A 23,776-nucleotide genomic window follows, 5' to 3' on the forward strand; every position below is an offset into this window, starting at 1 on the left:
CAAGCACACCTCTCTGCCATGGGACTGAGGTGGGGGCGGGCTGCTGTTCTATCGGGGATCTTGGACTGGGATCAGGATCTGAATGTGGTCAGAAACCCAGAGTCCTGTTCCAGGGACAGAGGACAGAGCTTGGCAGTCTCTCTCCACTCCCCTCCTTAGGCTCAGCACTCATGCTCTGGGGGCTCCTGCTTATGCGCTCTGCCTGCTTCATGTTTATGGATCTGGGCTGCCACAGCCAAGCTGCTAACTGTGTGCCCTGAGGGCTGGGCTTAACATGCTCCCTCTGGCAGAGGTTCCCCTGCTGATTCCCCAAATTGTGCTTGGTGCTCCCCCCGGGGTGTAGGTCAGGAAACTGCCCTCCCTGCTGTGAGCCATGCCTCCCAGCACCCTGGGGCTGCCTCCAGGATGCTGAAGTTCCTCTACTCTGGTGGGCCACCCCTCTGACCCCATGGAGCCTAGCCTTTCTGCTCTTTTCCAGGTTATCTTGGGATGTAGAACTGCCTCATTGGATCCCTCTGTGGGTTCTGTCTCTGGAAAATTTTGTTAGAGTCCTTAACTTATAAATTTTCATCCATACTGCCTAAGAGAAGGTCCTCTCCTGTTGACATCTTGGCTCTGCCCCCTCGGCCTTTTCTATTTTTTAAAGTATTATTTCCTCAGTATATTTTTACCTCCTTTACCAAACTATTGCCTTGAATTACTCTCGTTTCTTCTCTCAATTTTTTCTCTATCTCTTACTTGATTTTTAAAATTGTTTTAAAATTCTTCTATGACCTAAGATCAACTTACATTTTTCTTTCAGGATTTGGATATAACAGTTTTGATTCTCTTGGCTTCTAAGTTTGTGTTTTGATCTTTCCTGTCACCATAATATTTTTTCCTTTTTTTAAATTTTGTTTTTGAGGCAATCAGGCTAAAATGCCTTGCCTACACTCAAACAGTCTGAGAATGGATGGGAACTTCAGGTCTGGTGCTCTGTCCATTGCACCAGTTGGCTGTCCCTTAATAACTTTCTATAGTCAGCATAATTCCTTTCGTGATAGTTCAGTTTTCCAGTATGTTTCTTGGCTTTTAACTCTATGCTAAAATGAGAATCTGCTTCAGTAGTAGAGGGACCACTCCCAAACTTCATTTTTTTGTACAGCTATTTTCAGAGGTAATTCTGCAGACTAGTAAGTATTCAGTTATTCCAAGGTGGTACAAATTTAAAATTGTTTTATTAACTAGTCTCCTGGAATTTATTCTGGTCTGTGATTGACCACTCTTTTCTGTCCTGTAAGTGTGACCAGGTTTCCAGTTCTCCTGTGGCTGCAAACTCTGGCATGCTAGTGCCTCTATTTGTCCTGGGACTGAGACCCATGCCTGTGACTTAAATCTATGTAAGAGAAATGCAACAGAAGTTCTACAATGTTATTTTGACTGGTTTTCTGATCCTCTTAGCCTCTGAGCTGAGAGGTCTAGAAGTTATCAGTGCTGCCAATGATGCAATTTAATACAAGTCTTATTGTGGATTTGCTAGAAAGTGTTTTTTTTTAGATTTGTTTTCAAGGCAATGGGGTTAAGTGGCTTGCCCAAGGCTACACGGCTAGGTAATTATTAAGTGTCTGAGGTCGGATTTGAACCCAGGTACTCCTGAATCCAAGGCCAATGTTCTATTCACTGTGCCACCTAGCCGCCCCTAGAAAGTGTATTTTAAGGACTTTTTAAAAAAAAATTTTAAAGACTGTGTTTTAATCTTACCCCTGTGCAACATTCCTTTCTTGATGACTTTCTAAGTTGTCTTTGACTAAGAATTGTCTCATAATATTCTTTTTTTGAGTTCTGCTAGTCCAGAATTTGTTATGAGACATTGTTTACAGAAGTTTGTAGGAGTTACAAGGAGAGTTCAATCTAGTCCCTGACTTTTCTATATCATATTGGTCCTGGTCCCCCATTCCATGCTTTTAAATAAAAGTTCAAAATGTCTTCTTATTAAAATGATAGATTTTAGAGAATAATGAAGTTATTATTGGAAAACATTTAGTCTATATTTATTATATGTTAAGCATTAAAGTGAGCACTCAAGATACAGAGGAAGTCCCAAAATCATGTTTACCAAAGAACCAGAATTCAAATTAACAAAGAAAGACAACATTTAAACAATTTAAAAATTTTAATTTCCTTGTTGGATCCTTCCCTTCCTCCACACCTCCACCTGCCACCTTTAGAAGACATGTAAATTGATATAGGTTTTATATGCGTAGTCATGAAAAATATTTCCATATTAATCCATTGCTAAAGAAAATGCAAAAAAAGCATAAAGAATGCTTTAAAAATATATGCTCCAATAGGCTTCCAGATTTCATCACTTCTTTTTCTGAGATAGATAGAATTTTTCATCAAAAGTTCTTTGGAATTATCTTGGATAGGAGCAGCTAGGTGGCACAGTGGATAAAGTACCAGCTCTGGAGTCAGGAGTACCTGGATTCAAATCCAGTCTCAGACACTTAGTAATGACCTAGCTGTGTTGTGTGGCCTTGGGCAAGCCACTTATCCCCATTGCCTAGCAAAGCCTAAAAAAAAAAAAAAACAACAAAAAACAGGAATTGTCTTGGATAATTCTACTGCTGAGAATATCTATTACTTGCAAATGATCATCCTTAAAATATTGTTTTCACCATAGACAGTATTATTCTGGTTAAACTTATTGCATTTACTAGTTCAGATAAATTTTCCCAGCATTCTCTGAACTCTTCATTTCTTATAGCACAATGGCATTATTAAAAAAAATATATATATAAGCTACAACCTTGTTCAGCAATTCCCCAGTTGAAGGAATACCCTAAATTTCAATTCTTTTTCATGATATAATATTTTTGTACATATTGCTTCTCTTCCTTATTCTTTTCTCTTTGTGGCACAGACCTGGTAGAAATGTTGCTTTGTCAAAAGAAATGCTAAGTTTTATAGCCCTTTGTGCACAGTTCCAAAATGCTCATCAGAATGGTTGGATCAGTTATTAGCTCTACCAAGATTCCATTAATATCCTTATTTTTCTACATCTCACCTACATTTGCCATTTTCATTCTCTGTCATATTAGCCAATCTGATAGGTTTCACATAGTTTCACGTAGTTTCACCTCAGATTTGTTTTAATTTGTATTAATCTAATCAATAACCATTTAGAGCATTTTTATGTGACTAGAGATAGATTGGATTTCTTCTTTTGAAAACCACCTATTCAAATCTTTTGACCATTTGTCAATGGGTAAATGACTCATTTTTATAAATTTGATTCTCAATTTAAAAAATTGCCTTTATCAGAAATATTTGTTAAAAATTCCCCCCACCAGTTTACCATTTTCCTTCTATTACTGACTGCATTGTTTTTGTTTGTTTTTTAATATAATATAAGCAAAATTATCTGTCTTATTTTCTGTGATCTTTTTTATATCTTGTAATATCATAAATAATTGCCCAATCCATAGATCTGAAAGACAAAAGCTTCCAATGTCCCTCAGTTAGCTCATATCATCTCTCATTATGACTACATCATCATCCATTTTGTCCCCATCTTCATAAATAATGTGAGATGTTTGCTTATATCCACTTTCTATCAAATTATTTTCCAATTTTCCTAACAATTATTGTCATTTTAAAGATTATTTCCAAATCTTTATTGCCACATTTAATGTTTTCTTGTCAAAGGTTTTGGAGTATTTTTTACTTCCTTCTCTAACACATTTTTTTTCAGATGAGGAAAGTGAGGCAAACAGGGAAAATTCAGTTAGTAGGAAGCTGAATTTCGATGACTCCAGGCTCGCCACCATACCACCTATTTTCTCTTTTCTTCAAATAGAGAACCCTAGAAGCTTGGATCTTTGTGTTTATAAAACATTAGATTATCATGGTGATTTACTATTTTGTATTATGTACCTAATCTACTTAATTGATTGATTCATTTTATTCTCTACCGGTTATTTAACAGATTGTTTTGATGATTACTGCTTTGTAATATAGTTTGAGATCTGGTACAGCTAGAGCATTTTAAAATATTTTTACTTGATTCCCTTGATATTCTTATTCTTTTGTTCTTACAGATGATTTTTTAAAAAGTTCCTTAGCTCTAGAGATTATCTTTTTTGGGAGCTTGTTAGGTATGGCACTGAATATGTATATTAAGTTTGGTAATACTGCCATCTTAATTACCTGAACTTGGCTTATCCATGAGAAACTGATATTTTTCCAATTGAATTCATTTTATTTGCGTGAAATTTTTTTTTTGTAATTTTGTTCAATAGTTCCTATTTGTCTTAGCAGAAAAACCTTCTATTTTCTACTCTATGAATTATTCAAACTGTAATTTCTATTTCTATTTCCTCCTACAAGACTTTGTTGGTCATGCATAGAAATATTGATGATTTATGTAGGTTCATTACTGAAGTTGTTATTTGTTTCATTTTTGTTCTAGGGTTCTTTGAATATGCCATCATATCATCTGCAAAGGGTCATAGTTTTGATCCCTAATTAAATTTCTAATTACTTATTCTCATCCTTCTCTTATTGCTATAGTAGTCATTTCTGTGTGATTGTACCTACAATCATTTTGTCCTCATCTTGGTCTATAAATGTTTGTCTATATTTAATTTCTTCCAAATTGTTTTCCAATTTCCCCAGAAATTATTGTCATTTATTTTTCAATTCTTTCCAATTCTTCATTCTTACATTTGGTGTTTTCTTGGCAAAGACACTAGACTGGTTTGCATTTCCTTCTCCAGCTCCTTGCTTTACCTCTGGTCTTAGGGAGAAAAATTCTAACATCTTCATTACAGTTAAATTCTTGCTAATGGTTATAAAAAGATAGTACTTTTTTAAAGAACTTTTAATTTATTCCTATGCTTTCTAATATTTTAATAGAAATATATTATATTTTGTCAATAGCTTTTTTTTTACATTTGTTGAGATTATATTATGATTTTGGTATTGATATTAGTTTTCCTAGTATGATATGAGTCCTGCATTTGCTGGTGTAAATCCCATTAGGTCACCAAAAATGATCTTTGTGCTTTAATGCTGTAATCTCCTTGCTAATATTTTATTAAATTTTTGAAATAAAATTCATTAGGAAAATTGATATATAGTGTTCTTTCTCTGTTATCACTCTTTCTGATTTAGATATGAGTACCATATTGTAAAAATAAAATGAATTTGGTGAGAATTTTCCTTTACTTATTTTTCCAAATTATTTTTATAGTGCTGGAAGTAGATGTTCTTTAAATATTTGGTAGAACTAATTTTTGAATTAGTTCTGGATATCTTTTCTTAATTGATGATTTATTAAATTTCTTGTTTTAAGTTGTTCATTTAAGTATCCAATTTCCTCTTCTATTCATCTCGACAATTATATTTTGGCAAATACTAAATTAAGTCATTTAGATAATTACATTTATTGGCTTATAATTTTGAAAAATAGCTATTAATAATTGTTTTAATTTTCTCTTCATTAATGGTGAATTCGTGCATTTCATTTCTGGTATTGGAAATTTGGTTTTCTACTTCATTAAAAAAAATTAACCCACATCTCACCACCATTTATATTTTTTCTAAGTAACCCCCCCTGCCCAGAACTTAGCATAATTTTCTTCCAATAGTACACGTTTAATAAATATATTTTTGACTTTGAATGTAGTAATGTTCTTTAGAAATATGTACACTAAATTTGAAGAGCAATAAGGACAATAATAATAGTAACATTAACTGTCAATTTCTAGAACATAAACATGTATATTAAAAGATAACAAATGTGGTATTTTCATATTTTTTTATTTTATAGTTATGCAAACATACATGCACATAGAGGTTGGTGTACTGTGCCTGCTTCATTTCCATTAAGACACCTGTCTCATTTATGTCTTTACAAATCATCCAGACTTTTTAGTTCTGGGGGAATCTGATCATTAAGGATATTGAATCTAGGTTCCTTTTTCTTACCTCTCTTGTGTCTTTGAACACTGACATTGGTATCCCACCATCATATTATTTAAAATTTAGACTCATACATACACCCAGAACTTCCCCAAATGAGGAAGTAAAAGAAATGGTAAAGTGTATGACATAAATCAATATGGGATATTTGTAAATTTCATATGCAAAAAATACAAAAAAAAGAATTTTCAAGTGTATAGAAACAGTAAGAAAAATTAAAAGGTGATAGTGTTGACCACTATTATAGGAGGTTAATATTTTTAAATGCCTATTTAGTATTTTATTGAATTACTGATTAGTCATTTGGCATTACATCATGACTACACTGTACAGATAAATCCTAAACAGGTTTGGTCTGGTCCTCTTTTAGTGCTCATCTTCCCAAAGAGTCTTGGAATATTTACCTGGTTTTCTCAAGACTATTGGTCAGATCTGATTCCGTGGGATTGAAAGCTCTTTATCTGTCCAACTTCTAAAGTTGTTTTTAAACCCATATACATCTTACCCAAGATTTATGGGGGGGGGTTAGTTTGGGTTTTTTTTGTCAAGGCAATGGGGTTAAGTTGCTTGCCCAAGCCCACACAGCTAGATAATTTTTAAGTGTTTGAGGCAAGATTTGAATTCAGGTACTCCTGACTCCAGGCTAGTGCTCTATACACTGTGCCACCTAGCTGCCCTTCCAAGATTTATGTTTAATGATCTTTTCAGTAAAATAAATATTAAGAGGAAATGGTTGCCAGTTCATTTAGTTGAATTTGTGGTATATGATATGGTATAAAATATAATTTAGCTCTTAGTGGCCTCCTACATCCTTTTTTAAGTATCTGTCACTTTTACTCTTTCAAAAATAAAAGTTACTTCAAACATCCTTGCTTAATGGCTACTTGATGATCAAGGTCATTCTGGAAAGCATGTCTGATCCAGGAAACAACTTGGCCCTGACCTATTAAGCAAAGATTTTATATCATAGACTTATCAGATACTGTTCTCAACTGTCTTATAAAAAGGATATAATAAATTAATTCCTATTAAATTAAAATGTGGTGGTATATTATTTCTAGGTATATTGTATCTTTATCAGGTGATAATCAATGCTTTAGTCCAATATAATTATGTCTAAAAACAAAATTTCAAATCTTAGAAACAGAACGGCAGGAAGAAAGCTGTGGACCCTCAAACAATACCTTGGAATCATATATATTCTGCTATTTTGTAAGGAGTACCATGAATATAAAGTTTATCATTAGAAATTTATACAGTGCTAATGAAAAAGGATTTATACATAAAATATAACTTTTTAGGATCACATATTAAAAGGTAGACAGGAAATTGAAAACTATATATTTGAATACACTCATTTCATAAATGAAGAAACAAATCCACTGAGTCTAGTCCTTTTCTTGGTGCTCATCTTCTCCAAGATCACACAGGTGACCAAAGTGGCAAAGAAATGATTCCAACTCAGGCTAACTTTCTTATCAGTAATTTTTATTCTACATCTCATCCCACTCTTAATTTTGAAAATAATACAAACAACATTTTTATGGACTTGTCCTTTATATGTATTACAATGAGGAGTTCTGGAATTGAACTAACTGTACACAGATTCAGTGACAGTGATGAACAACTCACTTAAGTTCTTAACCTCAGTTTCCACATATTTATAAAATAAAACAGCTAAACCAGATAGACTCCAAGGCATATACATACATACATATATACATAAATACATATATAAAGGCATATACATACATATGTACATATATATATGATTCTATGGTAATATGTATTTCCAAATAATATGGAAACTGACAAATCCCTCTATACCATCATGTTACCTGTACTCATCTACACTATTAGCTATCTAAATTGGTTGTTATCATTTCTAAGGTTCTTTAATCACTAAATATACTTAGATGTCCTAGAGCTCTTGAATATTCCTTTCCTGTGGGGGCTCATTTCTGTACCTATATCTAAAATGGTAGAAAGGGAAAGTTATCTCAGTTATCCCCAAATTCTCAATTTTTAAAATAAACTTATTTCTGAGCCAGATCCTTCAAGAGAAAAATAAAACTCCTTAATGAGGAACTATAGTAAATAAATTTATATGGGGATCTTCTCAAACAAGATATTGGAGTGACTTGCCATTACATATTCTTGTGGATTAGGCAACTATTAGTTGTGATTTGCCCAGAATCACAAAGCTACTTAAATCTGAGTTAGATTTGAAATTAGGTCTTCCTGACTTCTGGGTCTTTATCTACTGAGGAATCTAGCTAGTAAATGAATCTTTGATGAGCTGATCTGAATTTACATATACTTTATTCTAATAAAAAAGTATAATTTTTGAGATTCAGTGCCAAGAGATCTTTGTAAGAGAATAGGAGAGTCAGGTGAATACACAAGATGTAAATAAAGAATTGAAAACACTATTGTTATTAGAGGATACAACAAACTGTTATTGAAGTTTTAAAGTCTATAAATTATTTCTTTTCTTTTTTTATTTTGAAAAATTCTATATCTAGATGGGGGGTACTCAGAGGAGCACAAGGAAGAAAAGAAAAGTTTTGGGTATGTAAACCTTTCTAATTAATTTCCTATTAGAACAAAAGAAATTTAAATGCTTCTATTTATTTACTGCTTTGCTTTTACTATCTAGTTCTTATTGTAAGACAACTGAGGCTGGATCATAGATTTGTTGTTTTCTCTGGCACAGAATCTCTCATGCCCAGTAGCTCATAATGATGGCTTTCCTCAATTGAACTCATTTTAACTATTAAGGAAGAAGCAACATTCTTTTGTAAAAAAAAGCATGAATAGCAATTAATGTAATTTTCACATTTTTTTTTACAAGGCAAAAGGTATATAATGAAATGAAATAGAAAGTCAATACAAAAGAATGAATCAAAATTTAAAATGCCCATGGGGTTCATTCCCAAATGAATGCCACCCTCTGTATGTTCCCAAGGAAATAGAGTCACATTTCCTAATTAACCTCTGAGTCTGTAATAGAGCTGAGGAGGGTATCATGCATTCACCCACTGAAAGATCCTATGTATTTTTTTTTCAGTAGCACTTTGGGGAATGCTGACTTTCTGGAAGGATAAGAGAGCATTGTACAATTTGCTGATTTTTTTAATGGCACAGAACCTGCAGTCCAGAGTACTTGGTACTATAGGCTATAGCCTACTCAGGTTTCTTAGAAGTGCCTGCAGATCAAGGCAATTCTGGCATTTGAATAGATATGGCTATAATTTTTTCATCTTTCTCTTGCTATTTCCTCTCATCTCATCAATTTTTCATATAGAGAGTCTACTAGCCTTAAAAAGTTTTATTTCTGCTTTTTGTGTTCACATAGCAGTAATTTTTCAACACACAATGCCTCCATTGATTATTCCCTGTAGCAACAACATGAAATCTATGTTTTTAAGTGGTGCATGTGAAAAACACATTCATTTAATTAATGGTGATGCCTCCACACTACTGAGCCAAGATACAAGTTACTGGGAGGTATAATACAAAGAAAATTACCTTACAAGAAATGTTCTCCCAGTTACAAGTATGTAGGAGTATGATGTTGTTAATGGAGAAAAAAATCTGCAGGGTATCATTCTGTTCTTCATTCAATTTACTGCATAAACTACAGAACTATGACTAATAGGTCTCTGATTCAAAAACTTTTTTCCTGCATAATCTCTGGTTTGAAGCTTTATCCTTCTGCTTTCCTATACATTATAACAAACTTCCACTTGTTTTGTGCCCTATTCACATATATTCCCTTCCTCCACTTTGTATCAACTGAACTGGTTTAGGTCATAATGAACTGCTCCTATGATGCAACACATCTATCCAACTAGAATTCTAGCCCCAAATCCAACATCATCTTCTATTTTTTTTGAAAAGTCAAAACTGTTCTATTTTGACTTATAATTATTTGATCTATGACTTTTAAAGAAGAAACTTTATGGAATAAATGATCCAAATGAATCCAAATGCAATTTTAGTTTACAAGTGTCAAAATGAAATTTTTAATTGAGATATTTATAATGTGCTTAGCACCTTCCCAGACATTTAATAGATATATGTTTTCCTTCTCCACTTCTCTTTTCCAATGCTCTCCACTCTTGTATTCTATAAAAAATCATAGTTATGAAACAGTGAAAGAGACTGTAAGTAATCATTCTTATTCATTCTTTTCAGGGAAATTAAAAAGAACCCCACAGTTGACTCCAGAAAGTCATGAAATTGATGCATAGTGAAAAACTAAAAGAACATTTTATGCTATAAATGAATATAGAATGGATACTTTTGAACACTTCTATAAAAAAAATGGAGAGAATTGAATAGAATCAGGATAATAATTTATAAGATAACAGAAGCACCATTAAGAAAAACAACTGTGAAAGCTGTAAGAACTTCTGATAAATTAAAAGATCAGCCATGAATCTGGAGGAAAATTTATGAAAGCATGCTATCTTACTACTGGAAGAGATGTAATGGAATCAGGGTATAGAATGAGGCATATAGTTCTTTGGCATTGCTTAATAAGGGATATTTTTGCTTGATTATGCATAGTTAATAGCAAGGAATTTGCTTTCCTTTTATTTTTTTCCAATTGGATGGGAGGTAAAACAGAAAACAATTGAATTTCTGTTCATTAATTTTTTTTAAAATAAAACTATAAAAAATTTCAAAACCTTATCTATTTCTCAAAAATAAATACCTTTCTGAAAGCAATGTTCAGGGTATATTTTGTTGAAAGGAAATAGGGGGCAACTTGGTGGCACAGTAGATAGAGCACTGGCCCTGGATTCAGTAGGATCTGAGTTCAAATCAGTCTCAGACACTTTATAATTACCTACCTGTGTGACCTTGGGCAAGTCACTTAGCCCCATTACCTTAAATAAATAAAAAAAAATTAAAAAAGGAAATAGGTAGAAAAAGAAAAAGGTGGCAATGAAGGGGAAAGTGAATCAAAGGTAAAATTTATGATAGTGAAAACAAATTCTATCAGAGTGTGAAGAAAGGTTAAAGAAAAAAGAAACAAGTTTAATAACCTGAAATTGAATTCTGAGTCAAGGAACAAGAAGAAGAAAGAGAGCAACACATTACATCAAATCTAAGTTACTAGTGCTAAATACATTCCAGATTCACCACTTCTTCTATAAAGTGAACAGATGGGAAACAGAGAAAGAAAAGAATATAACAATAAAATAGAGGGAAATACATATTAAGGATAATAATTATTAATATTTATGATATTATGTCCCTCACAAAATGGAAGAGGTTAACAAATACATTCAAACATAGAATTCAGCAATATCTTGTTTATAAGAAATTTAGAGACCCACATAGAATTAGAATAAGAGGCTATGGCAAAATATATTATACTTCATCTGAAAATTTAAAAAAGTAGGGATATCCATCACTATTTCAAATAATCTAAAAGCAAAATATATTTTGATTAAAAGAGATTTAAAAAGGAAACTGTATTTTCCTGAAACATATAATGAACACTTAAGTATTAAACATTTTTTCTTTGATTACTTATCTAAATAATAGAAGGAAAGATTAAATGAGTTGCAGGGACAAGCAATAAAACTATAAATATTATGCTCCTCCTTGTGTCACATTTCAGGTCCAACTAGATAATAAGAAAAAAATAAATATTTTGAAGATTTGAATAAGTTTTTTAGAAAACTTTGATTCTACAGACCTCAAGTGATTATTATTAAAAAGGCATAGAAATTCTCAGCCTTTCATAGTATCTTTATAAAAACTGTAAATATGTCAGAGCATGGCAATCTCTCAAAGAAATACAGAGAAGCATAGTTATTAAGAATTTTTTATTTACTAAAATGAAATTCAATTATTTTTAATAAAGATCAATAGAAGAATTATTACAAATTAAGTGAAAAAATAATTTATTGCTGTAGAATTTGTGGATCAATGAACCATTTGATGGTTTATAGACAAAGACAACATTGTGATAGTGTTTCAAAATTTGGGAAATATTGAGATAGTACAGATCAACAAACTGTAATCAATGCAAAATAAAACCTTGAAAACCACAATTAAAAAACCTGAATGATGCAGAAATACTTAAAAATGAACAGAGGTGAACATAATTATAAAATAATGAATTATTGAAAAGTTAGGAACTGTTTTAAGGATAATAATGAAAAAAGATTTTAGAAATCTGTTGAATACGGTTTATATAAAAGTCAAATTATCAGTAAAAGAACTGAAAAACATAAATTCAGAAAAGAAGGAATTATTTAAGAAAAACTATTTGATCCAATTATATTCCAATAAAAATGGAAAGCTAAATGATATGGATTAAATGTTTGCAAAAGTTCAAAATGGCCAAGTTAACAGAACATGAACATAAGACTTTAAGATTTTGAGAAGGAATTTTATACCACTAATAAACATGTACAAACAACAGCAACAACAATCACAAACCTTGGATCCTTGTATTCATGAATAAATTCTATCAATTTTCTGAAAAAAAATTAATACAACATTACATAGACTGAAAAATTCGAAGTTGAAAGGGGTACTATCATATTCTATGGGACAATATATTTAATACTAGAAAGAACTGAAATAGAAAAAACCATAGATCAGAATCCCTAATGAATATTCACAAAAATCCTTTGAAAAAATTTTAGCAGAGATCATGACAATATATCACACACATATAGCAGAAAGTATGAGCAGGTTGCATTTAGAGAAGAATGAAATATTACATCAAGATTAGGAAAGCTATCAACACAACTGTTCATCTTAAAGAGAACAACCAAAATATATGATGATGTCAGCAGAAGCAGAGAAATGCATTTGAAAGGATAACTATCCGTAACTTTAAGATATTTTACTTACAAATAGTATATATATGTATGTAAATATGTATATAAAATGTAAAATGAAAATCTGGCATTAAATGTGATGGGGATAAACCACATGATTTCCCAGTTCTAGAATAAAACAAGAACATCCATTATTACTATTATTTAATACAATTTTTCAGATTTTGATTATACAATGACAAGAAAAAGAAATTAATTGGTTAAGAGAAGACACAGAGGAAGCTAAATCATCACTGCAGAAATTTTGCTTAGAAATGTCTAGAGAGCTGAACTATCAGTTACTTTAGCAAAACTGCAGAAAATTAAGTAATTCTCAATAAATCATCAGCATTTCTGCATAAAATCAACACCAGTAGGCAATACTAGAATAAGATAATCTTTTTAAAATACCTTCAGATTGTTTAAAACTTTTGAGCAACCAAGTCATACTTTATTGTTCTTCTAGAATCATTTCAGTCATATCTGACTCTTTGTGACTTCTTTTGCAGTTTTCTTAGCAGAGACCCTAGAGTGGTTTTCTATTTCCTTCTCTAGCTCATTTTACAGATGAGAAACTAAGCCAAGTACAGTTAAGTAACTTGCCCTGGGTCACATAGATAGTAACTGTCTGAGTCCAGATATGAACTCAGGAAGATGAATCTTTCTGATGTCAGGCCCATCACTCTAAACCCAATGTCACCTAGAGTAATGTAACTTATAAAACATTTTTATAAAAATACTTATAAAAATAAGGCATATAAGTCCAAATGGAAAATTTAATTGCTCTGGGGCAATCTAAGACAATATAATGAGTTGATAATATTACCTACATTAATTTACTTATTTTATGCAATGACAAATTATCAAAGTTCTGGAATTAAAGTTCTTGATGAAATAACAATTCTCATGGAATTATTAGATCATAACTATCTCAAGAGATATAATGGGTAAAAAGGCAAGTTAAGCATTTAGTATTACCAGATCTCAAACTGTACTCCAAATTTCTAACCAGCAAATGATTTGCAATTGATTAAGAAATTGACTGATCAGTTTAAACAATATGAAGAAATACATAAACACAATAACTTCATGTTTTATAAAACAGAAAATGTTACTTCTTGGGGAAGAACCCACAATTTAACAAAATTCTGGGTGTACTGAATTGGAGTCTGACAGAAATCAGGTATGCACTAACATTTTAAACCATATATAAATGGATACATGACAGACAAAAATGGATGCATCAAATTTTCTTCATTAACCACTTAGCATATCAGACTGATGTGTAGGAAGTAAGTTTCTGACACTTGAATAAATTATTTTCTAAGAAAGAAATCCAAGCTATCATTAATTACATGGAAAAATTCTCCAAAACTCTAAAAATTGAAGAAATGCACATTAAAGCAAAGTTTGTCTTCTAGACAATCTGGAATCTTGCCCTCTTAGGGCAAGACCAATTAGAGCTTTATTCTGTTTATACCTCTACTAAGTATAAGAAAAAAATATATATATGTATAAAAATATTGCAATAGCTCTTATATGATGAAAAATGAAATGAAACTTGAGGGGATGAATATAATTTTTGGAATGGTTAAACAAATCATGCCATATTAATTTAATGGGATAATATTGAAAGGACAAAAGGTATGCTTTCAAGGAAACCTAAGAAAATTTGTATGAATTGATACAAAATGAAATGAACAGGAGCAGCTAGGCTGCACAGTGGTTAGAGCACTGGGCCCTGGAGTCAAGATGATCTGAGTTCGAATCTGTTCTCAGACACTTAATAATTACCTAGCTGTGTGACCTTGGACAAGTAATTTAAACCCACTGCCTTGCAAACACCAAAAAAGTAAAAAAAATACACTAAACTAAAAAAAAAAGCTAAAAATGAAATGAGCAGAACTTGGAACACAATTTATACAATAATAAAATAGCAAAGACAGTTTTAAAAGAAAACTAACTAAATTAACTAACTAAATTAACCAACAAAAATTCTAGAGAATTCATACTGAACCCTTCAGAGAGGTGGTGGAACCAGTGCTCCAAATGAGACATTTTTTTTCTGAATACAAAAACAAGGTCAGCGTGGGAATTTGTTTTCTTTGGCTATTCATATTTATCATGAGTTGTTTTCTTCCTTGGTTCTTTTGTTCCTTCATTCCTTCCTTCCTTTCCCAAAAGAGGAATGGTCAAGTAGTAAAAGAAATGCATTTTAATTAAAAATAAATAAAATATATGTATTATAATTAAGGCTAGATTTAGGAAAATATATTTGTCAAACATGCACTTATATATAATAATAATAGTTTCATGATGAAGAATTTTTAAAATATGTTTAAAATCTGAAATATTCATTATGAAATGCTGAAAATAAGTGATTTCAGTAAAGAAGAGAGCAAATTACATATTAATACAAAGCCTATGAATTGCAATTAGATCTCACTTATTGCTAGTCAAAATTTTTGGTTCTTTATTTCCTTAAGGATAAGAATAGGATGATAAAATGTAAAAGCTGAGAAAGACTTTAAAGGTCATCCAGTTCTACCTCTATCAAGTAAGCTAAAAAGATTGACATCTGGGGAGGATAAATGTGTTGATCAAGATCATAACAATTGTAAACAGAGGGCTTGGTACTAAAACCCAGGTCCAATTTAAGAAATCCAGTAGTTTTAGCTATCAAAATATATATATATATATATATATATATATATATATATATATATATATATATATATATATATATGATCTAACTGTGCTTTAAAAATTAACAGGGGAGAAGGTAGAGCTAAGTTGATGTAGTAATGGCATGTACTTAGCTAAGCTGTCACAAATTCCTCTCCCAAGCATTAAACTAATGCTTCAAGATGAATTCTGGGGAAATACAACCAAAAAATTAAAGGATGAGATGAAAAAAAATTTCTAGCACAACCCAATTTAGAAAGTGAGCATGAAAGATATGTTTCACTATAGTGAAAGTGTGGTTTGGACTAATATAGGCAACACCCCAAGAAGCTTCCAGAACTCTCAGTCCATAGAGGTTAAAAGGATAAGAAAACTAGTCAGAAGGAGATTATATGGGACCTTTTCCAAGCACTTGGAGCAGGACTCTATTGCTTTGTTCTTAGGCAATTCAAAGTCCCAATCTGGGATAAGGAGGAACATTAGTAGAATTGGGAATCCTGATGACAATTCCAGGGTGGAAAAGTGGATTTGTGATAAAAAAAAGAAAAGAACTTAGCATTATATTTCAAGAAATTGTTCAAGAAAACTGCACTGATATAGAATGTAAAATAGACATGAAATGAATTCACCAATCACCTCCTGAAAGAGATCCCAAAATGAAAACTCCCAGAAATACTGTGGTCAAATTCCAGAGAGATCAAGGCAATGAAAAACAGTATAGACAGTTACAAAAAGACAAGTCAAATTTGGTAAAATTACAGGCAAGATAACAAAAGATAGCACCTTCATTAAAAAAAAGATTAAGGGACTCATAATATGATATTGTAGAAGGCAGAAGGGTAAGAATTATAACCTAGAATTACTTATCCAGCAAAATGGAGTATAATCATTCAAGGGTGAAAAAGTATATATATATATATACATATATATATATATATATATGTATATATATATATATATATATTTAATGAAATAGAGGAATTTCAAGCATTTCTTTCCAGAGGTGAATAGAAAATTTGACTTTGATAAATAACATTTAAGAAAAGCATGAAAAGATAGTAGGAAAGAGAAACCAAAAGGGATTCAATTAGTTTAAAATGTTTACACTTCTGCATGGGAAAATGATACACATTATTCTTAATTTTCTTCTCATTTACTGTGTCAGTTAGAAGGAGTATACATAGAAAGAGAGCACAGTTGTAAGTTGAATATGATGATATAATTATATAAAATAAATAAAATTTAGGAGTGAGAAAGAAAAATGCACTTAGAGAAGGCAAATGAAAGAGACAGAATAGCATAAAATTTATCAACTAAAGAAACTTTAAAAGAGCTTTTACAGTCTAAGGGGAAATGTGGGAGTGCTGGCAAATGCTTCAATCTTATTCTCATTGGAATTGGCTCATAAAGGAAATGGCAAACACATTTGTTGGGAATAGAAATCCTCATTGCCCTGCAGGAAAGTAGGAGAGGTGAGGACATAAGAGAAATGGAAGAACCTAGTAGAAGGGAAAACAGATTGCAGAAATGTTTAGAAGTATAACATCTTTGAGGAGGGGATGGTTGAAAAAGAGAGGGAGAAAAATATTAAAAGTAAGGAAAAGTAGGATGAAGGGAAATACAAAGTTAATAATCATAATGGGTGCAGCTAGGTTGGATAGTGGATAGAGCACTGACCCTGGAGTCAAGAGGACTTGAGTTCAAATTTGTCTCGAACACTTAATACTAACTTAGCTGCGTGAATTTGGGCAAGTCACTTAGCCCCATTGCCTTGCAGAAACAAACAAAAAATAATTATAGACATGAATATGAATGTAAATTCACAAAACAGAAGTGAAAAACAGTTGACTAGAAACTAAGAATTCAACAATGTTGTTTACTAAAAAAATCTAAAAAACAAGCAAAAATAATTGAAGCAATGGAGCATATGTTTATATGTATACATACACACATACATACATATATATATATATATATGCATATGTATAAGAATATATGGGGGGGTAACCAGCTGGAACAGAGTTGATTAAATTCAGCTAAAGTGTAAAGAAGATTGAAGTATTAATAATGATGTCACAAAATAAAATTAAAATTAAAAGAGGTACATAGGGAAACTACATTTTGCTAAAAGATTACAGACAATGAAGTCATATCAATATTAAAAATAAATGCATAAAATGGCATATTATATCTGAATCTTTAAAGAAAATATTAAACAAGTAAAATTAGTAGATTATGCTAGTGAGGGACTTCAACTTTCCTGGTCTCAGAAGTATATATTATTAAATCAAAAAATAAGCTAAAAATATAATAATGTATAGAATATAAGAATTAGATATTTGGAAAAATGAATGATAATAGAAAGGAATATGTGTTTTCTCTTAGTCGGCATTGAGTGTGTATTAATTGTATCAAAATCTCACAAACAAATATGTAATGGCACAAATTGCAAATCTACTCTTTCCAGATTATATTTCAATAAAAATTACATTCAAATAAAGGGCCTTAAAACATGGATTAAAAACTAATTGAGAGCTAAATAATCTAATCCAAAAAAATTAATGAGTCAAGGGACAAATCATAAAATCAATCTACAGTTTCACTAAAGAAAATGACAACCATAAGAAAATATATGAGATTTTTATGGGATGCAGCCAAAGCAATCTTTAAGGAAAAATAATTTCAGTAATTTTTTTTAAAATAAGGAAAAATACTAATTTAAAAATAGAGAAAGTGCATTAGTGAATTTGTAGGCAATGAAGAATATTAGATGAAAACAAATTAAATATTCCCAATTAAACAATAAGTTGGAAATCCTAAAAAGTCAAGAAGAAATTAATGAAATAAAAAGTGAGAAGACCATTGAACTAATAAATAAAATTATGAGGTGGTTTTTATGAAAAAATATGAATTAAATAAACCAAAATTACAGTATCAAAAACTAAAAGTATAATAAAACACCATTAAGTTGAAATTTCAGCAGTTATTAGAGCTATTTTGCCAATTATATGTCAACAAATCCAACAATCTAAGTGAAATGGTTGATAATTTATGATAGAATAAATTTTCAATATTAAAAAAAGATAAATTAGGATACCTAAATAACACTATTTTAGAAAAAGAGACTGAACAAACCATAAATAAACTAAGAGAAAATTCTCAGAATAAGATGAATTCACAAGGTAAATCTGCCACATATTGAAACCTATTTTTAAACCTTTTATTCTTTTTTCTTACTTTTTAATGGTATATTTATGTTTTCTTTCACAATGTGTCTAGTATGGAAATATGTTTTGCATGTATAATCTACATTAAATTGCTTATTTACTCAATGAGGGACTAAGTTATGATTAAAGAAGATAATTTGGAACAAACATGTTCAAAATTGATTTTATGTATAATTGCAAAAATATTTTAAAAATTCAAATGGGATAATTTTCATATAATTTACCATTGCAAAATAGCAGAATTGTAATTTAATTAAAGATGTTTTCCCTTTTAACCAGTCCACAAAACATTTTTTTTTCTGAATATTGCTTTTTCACTAACATCTTCACTTTTCTTGTGTTTAAGGACAGGTTTTAATGGAGATACTCCTAGTAGATTAGTTGAAGGAGTCTTCATACATGTGAAATTAAGAAGTTATTAGTCTAGTGAAATTCTTTCTACTTTCTTATGTCTTCTGCTCTGTGGTAGTTTACTTTTGATATTTAATTTATCTGGATTTCCTGACATTATTGGCTCATTAGAAGTTTAAAGTATCACACAATTTACATTGTTGTCACAAACTTTGCTACTCTGTGATTTCTAGGTAATTGCATGTTTATTTCATACTTGAAACATCATACTAATATCACACTCTTTAACATCTGAATTAGACCTTACTTTGAGAGAAAAACGTGTCAGTTTTATTAGAGATTTTGAAAATATAGTTTCCCAAAAGTTCTTCTATTCAGTACAGAATAATCTGGTGGTTCGATTAAAGGATTAGTATTTAGCAAGTTTTGGTTTTTCCCTATTGAACCCAACACTTAAGGAAAATCCAGGGAAGATTATGGCTAATTTAGGATTCTCTAAGTGGTGTGTAAATGTGCATTCACTGTACACATGACCTTGGCCAAGTGATAAGCATAAATTCTCATGAAAATTGAGCAAAATAAGAATTTGATTAAATGTTGGGGAGTAAAAGAAAATACCTGCTATTAGATGACTCACACTATTTAAAATGGAGACTACAAGACAGAGTTTGCTTGTATAATTGTATCTAAATGAGTAAAATTATGAAGGAAGAAAATTACAATAGAAATCATACTATAGAAATGTTTAGTTTTGTAAGAGCCAAGTTTTCTAGCCAATCAATTAGATTTAAGTGCTCTGTTGTTTATCTATGCAGGATTATAGCAGTTCATAAATAATCTACCTGTTCTACCCTTTCTGTTTTTTTTTCCTGCAGATTGCTGCCAATTCCTGGGGAAAGTCATGGGGAGAGAATGGTTATTTCAGGATTCTTCGTGGTGTGAATGAGTCTGACATTGAAAAGTTGATTATCGCTGCTTGGGGTCATTTGACAAGTTCAGATGAACCATAACATATCATTAAATTTGCATGAAGCCCTGTATTTAAGTAAATCCATTAAAATTAGATTTCACACCTTGAGGTTCCCTCTAACAATGGAATGTATGTGTTCTAACCTGTGATTAACTCAAACCTGTTTTTGTTTTGTTCTGTTTTAACTCAGCACTACAATGCTGTTTATTTCTTTGGGTGATATAAAATATACTAATATAGCACAGCAGTAGTATAAGCTAGATAAAACTCTTTTAAAGTGTCTCCTCTTCTTTATTTTTGGTGACTTTAATGGTTCACCATCTGACAGATATATATTTCTTGACATCATTTGCTTCAAATGATGAGAATATCCATTTTCAGAAATGGTAGTTCATCTTTTCAGTGGTGGAAGTCTTAGGATTAGAAAAAATGGAGGGCTGATCCTAACCTATATTTATGTCATTTTTTCCCCATGGTCATACTTTTCTCAATACACATGTAACCTGTGTGCCAGTGAAAATAGTGAAATTAGACTTTTTATTTTGTTTCTTCTTATGAGTTGACAGTTTTCATTCATTTCCTTTGGAAACAGGTGATATTCTTTTCTAGTCTGTCCCAGAATTATGTGACATAATCAGTAGTAAAATCACTACATAGGAAACAATAACTACTACAATTTTGTATATAAAAATATAATAGGAAATAGTTGTCATGTGATGTCAAAAGATAGAGGGGTTAGAAAAGAAAATCTACTTTGCTCTTCTTTCAATGTCTCTAAAACTTATTTGAAGACTTAAAATTAAATGCACCACTGTAATTGGAAAGATTATATTTTTTTCTCCTGAAAACAGCAACATGATGCCTTGAGTCAGAAAGAATAAATATTCCTTTATCACAATCATTTCACAGTTCACTGCTTGAATTTCTGAAAGTAAGTTCAATAGGTGTTAATTTGTTTCTGATCGTGATTTCAGTTTTCAACAGTTGTAGACAAAAAAAATAAACTCATCATAATCACTGGGCAATAAATTTACTGACATCTTGAAATGAAAAACCAATAAATGAAGACACAAACCTGATCAGTAATCAAATAATAATGTCTACTTACATAGATTGAAGTGGAGAGGGGAGTTAAGCATTGAGATGTCCATTTCTTTGATACCTGGGTCCTTGATTCTTATCATTTAACATTTTTCAGTTTAATTTTTGAATAGGGCTGAAATTCCTCAATTAGATTTGTGAAGGCATATTTTAAACTAGAGGATTAAAGGATATGAGATTGAGAAAGGTGTTGTGCAAGAGACATGGCATAGGGGAAAGAGCATTAGATTAGGGTAGGAGAATTGAATTTTAGCCCAGACTCTGTCACTGACTTGCTTTATTACTTTGACCAATCTTTACTTTATTAATAACATACAGGGTCACCAATTTCTTTATTCAGAAAATATAGGTCAATTTATCCCTAAGTCTTTTTCCACCTCTACTTATTCTAAGATAATGGATCTCAAAGAGTTTGATGCTAGATTCTGCTTGGTGTTTGGCAGATGATATGAAACTTGCTTTTATAATGACATGTGAGACTCAAAAATATGAGACTCAACTCTAAAATATTGAACTGTGGTTACTCACAGAAAAAAAATAATAAGTTACCATGATCATAGACAAAAGCAACCTCTCCAAAAAACCTTTGAGAACCACTGTTCTTTTTTGTGCACTTAAAGATTTTATTTTGAGTTTTACAATTTTTCCCCTAATCTTAACTTCCCTCCCCCCCCACCCACAGAAGGCAATTTGCCAGTCTTTACATTGTTTCCATGGTATACATTGATTCAAATTGAATGTGATGAGAGAGAATCATATCCTTAAGGAAGAAACAAATTATAAGAGATAACAAGATCAGACAATAAGATATCAGCTTTTTTTTTTTTCTAAAGTTAATAGTCCTTGGTCTTTGTTCAAATCCCACAGTTCTTTCTCTGGATACAGATGGTATTCTCCATTGCAGACAGCCCCAAATTGTCCCTGATTGTTATACTGATGGAATGAGTGAGTCCATCAAGGTTGATCATCACCCCCATGTTGCTGTTGGGGTGTACAGTGTTTTTCTGGATCTACTCATCTCACTCAGCATCAGTTCATGCAAATCCCTTCAGGCTTCCCTGAATTTCCATCCCTCCTGGGAGAACCACTGTTTTTGAGAGCACATTAATAGTTCCATAATGAAGAGATTCTATTCAAAGAATGGTAATATATCAGATATTAAGTATCTATTAACTATATATTAACTAATATCATGAAGTGTTGAGTAACACAGCTCTTCTATAATTCTGTTGACTAATGTTGCATTTATGTCCACATCCTCCAAATCTGTTTATACCAACTGCTCACTTTTCCTCCCTCCTCTATCTCATTTTTGTAAATTTGAGTTACTTAATTTGTGTAAGAATTTATATTTATTTCTATTAATTGCATTTTATTAGACTTGTTCACAAGTTCTAACATATAGATCTTTACCAAAATTTACTTCATCTATCTCTGGCAAATAGATTCTTCTTCATGAATATATTTTCTTATCATACATAGCTGATCCACAGTCTTTTATCCTTTATGTTCTTTGTGAATTATTTATATGCTATCCAAATTATAGTTTTATATGTATATAGTTATATACAGAAGTCTCAATAACAAGTCTGAGGTTAACTTTGTTACCTCACATCTCACATAAGTTTTTCTAATTTGTTACCCATGATCTGTACATTTCCATATAGAAATCTGAGATCAAGTATTTTTTAAATTAGTCCATTTGTTCATTTTTTGTCTACTCTGAGTTTTTGCAGATATTCTTATAACAATCTGGCTCAGTGGGAATGTATACATTAGTTTTCTGTCACATCCCTTCTTCTTTGGTTTTAAAGCTTTTTAATGATATTTTCATGACCAAGAAAATATTTTTTCACTAACCTTTATTGGTTACACTCCATCTCTGATCAAGAACTCTTCTTTCCTTTATGTTAAGCCACATTTTCAGAAATTGTATTTGTTCTCACATCTTCTCAAACTGTTATTTACTTCACCATTTATTTGTCTCTACCTCACAAAGAGTATAATGATGAGATTTGTCCTTTCTTTTTAAAAAAGACCATGACAACAGAGAGGTAATACCATAAGTTCCATGTGAATTGGATTTGAGTAAGTTAACTGTTATACTATGTCACTAGATTCATTTTTGCCTCCAGACTTACTTATCTGGGTCCAGTGGCCAGATATGAATAAGGCTGATTTGAGATAGCACTAGATGTATAGTATCTAAGGTTAAGAGACTTGCCTAAGGTCACAAAATTATTAAGTGTGTGAGGCCAGTTTTGAACTCAGGTCCTTCTGATTTCAGGGCTAGAGTTTTGCCCACTCTGCCATCTAGTTGCCATACAAAGAGTATGTAAAATTAGCTATATAATATCCAGAGAATTAAAAACTTGCTATTAAATTTTTAACTTTTTCTTGGTGATGTAAGATATAATCTACACTGTCACCATAAAGCAGCATTGTTCCATAAAAATATTCAAGACAGATTTGGGTAAATTTTCCCTACATTCAGATGGATAATAGTTAAGATTTCAAAAATAATTTTATATTGGGTGATAGTATAAAAAGATACTAACAAAACTAGTAAATGTTTTATAAACTGATTTTACATGATTTTCCTGAAGAACTGGAACTGTTCTTGAGTA

The 23,776-nt window shown here is 31.3% G+C and overlaps 1 protein-coding gene across 5 annotated transcripts in view; it reads left to right on the forward strand.

Annotated features, from left to right (window-relative positions):
• The window catches only part of TINAG (tubulointerstitial nephritis antigen), a 235,575-nt gene extending 213,919 nt beyond the window's left edge, over positions 1–21,656 (forward strand). For 2 of the 5 annotated variants that reach the window (XM_074237235.1, XM_074237230.1), the window contains 2 exons: positions 8,490–8,535; positions 19,954–21,656. In XM_074237235.1, the coding sequence (XP_074093336.1) occupies positions 8,490–8,535; positions 19,954–20,024 (117 nt within the window). In that variant the 3' untranslated portion in view covers positions 20,025–21,656. Of the gene's footprint in view, positions 1–8,489; positions 8,536–10,164; positions 15,487–19,953 lie in introns of those variants that run through there. The other 3 variants (XM_074237236.1, XM_074237233.1, XM_074237232.1) reach the window with 2 other exon arrangements.
• Positions 21,657–23,776: the final 2,120 nt, after the last annotated feature.

Source organism: Macrotis lagotis, chromosome 5 (assembly GCF_037893015.1).
Source record: "Macrotis lagotis isolate mMagLag1 chromosome 5, bilby.v1.9.chrom.fasta, whole genome shotgun sequence".
NCBI lineage: Eukaryota > Metazoa > Chordata > Mammalia > Peramelemorphia > Peramelidae > Macrotis > Macrotis lagotis.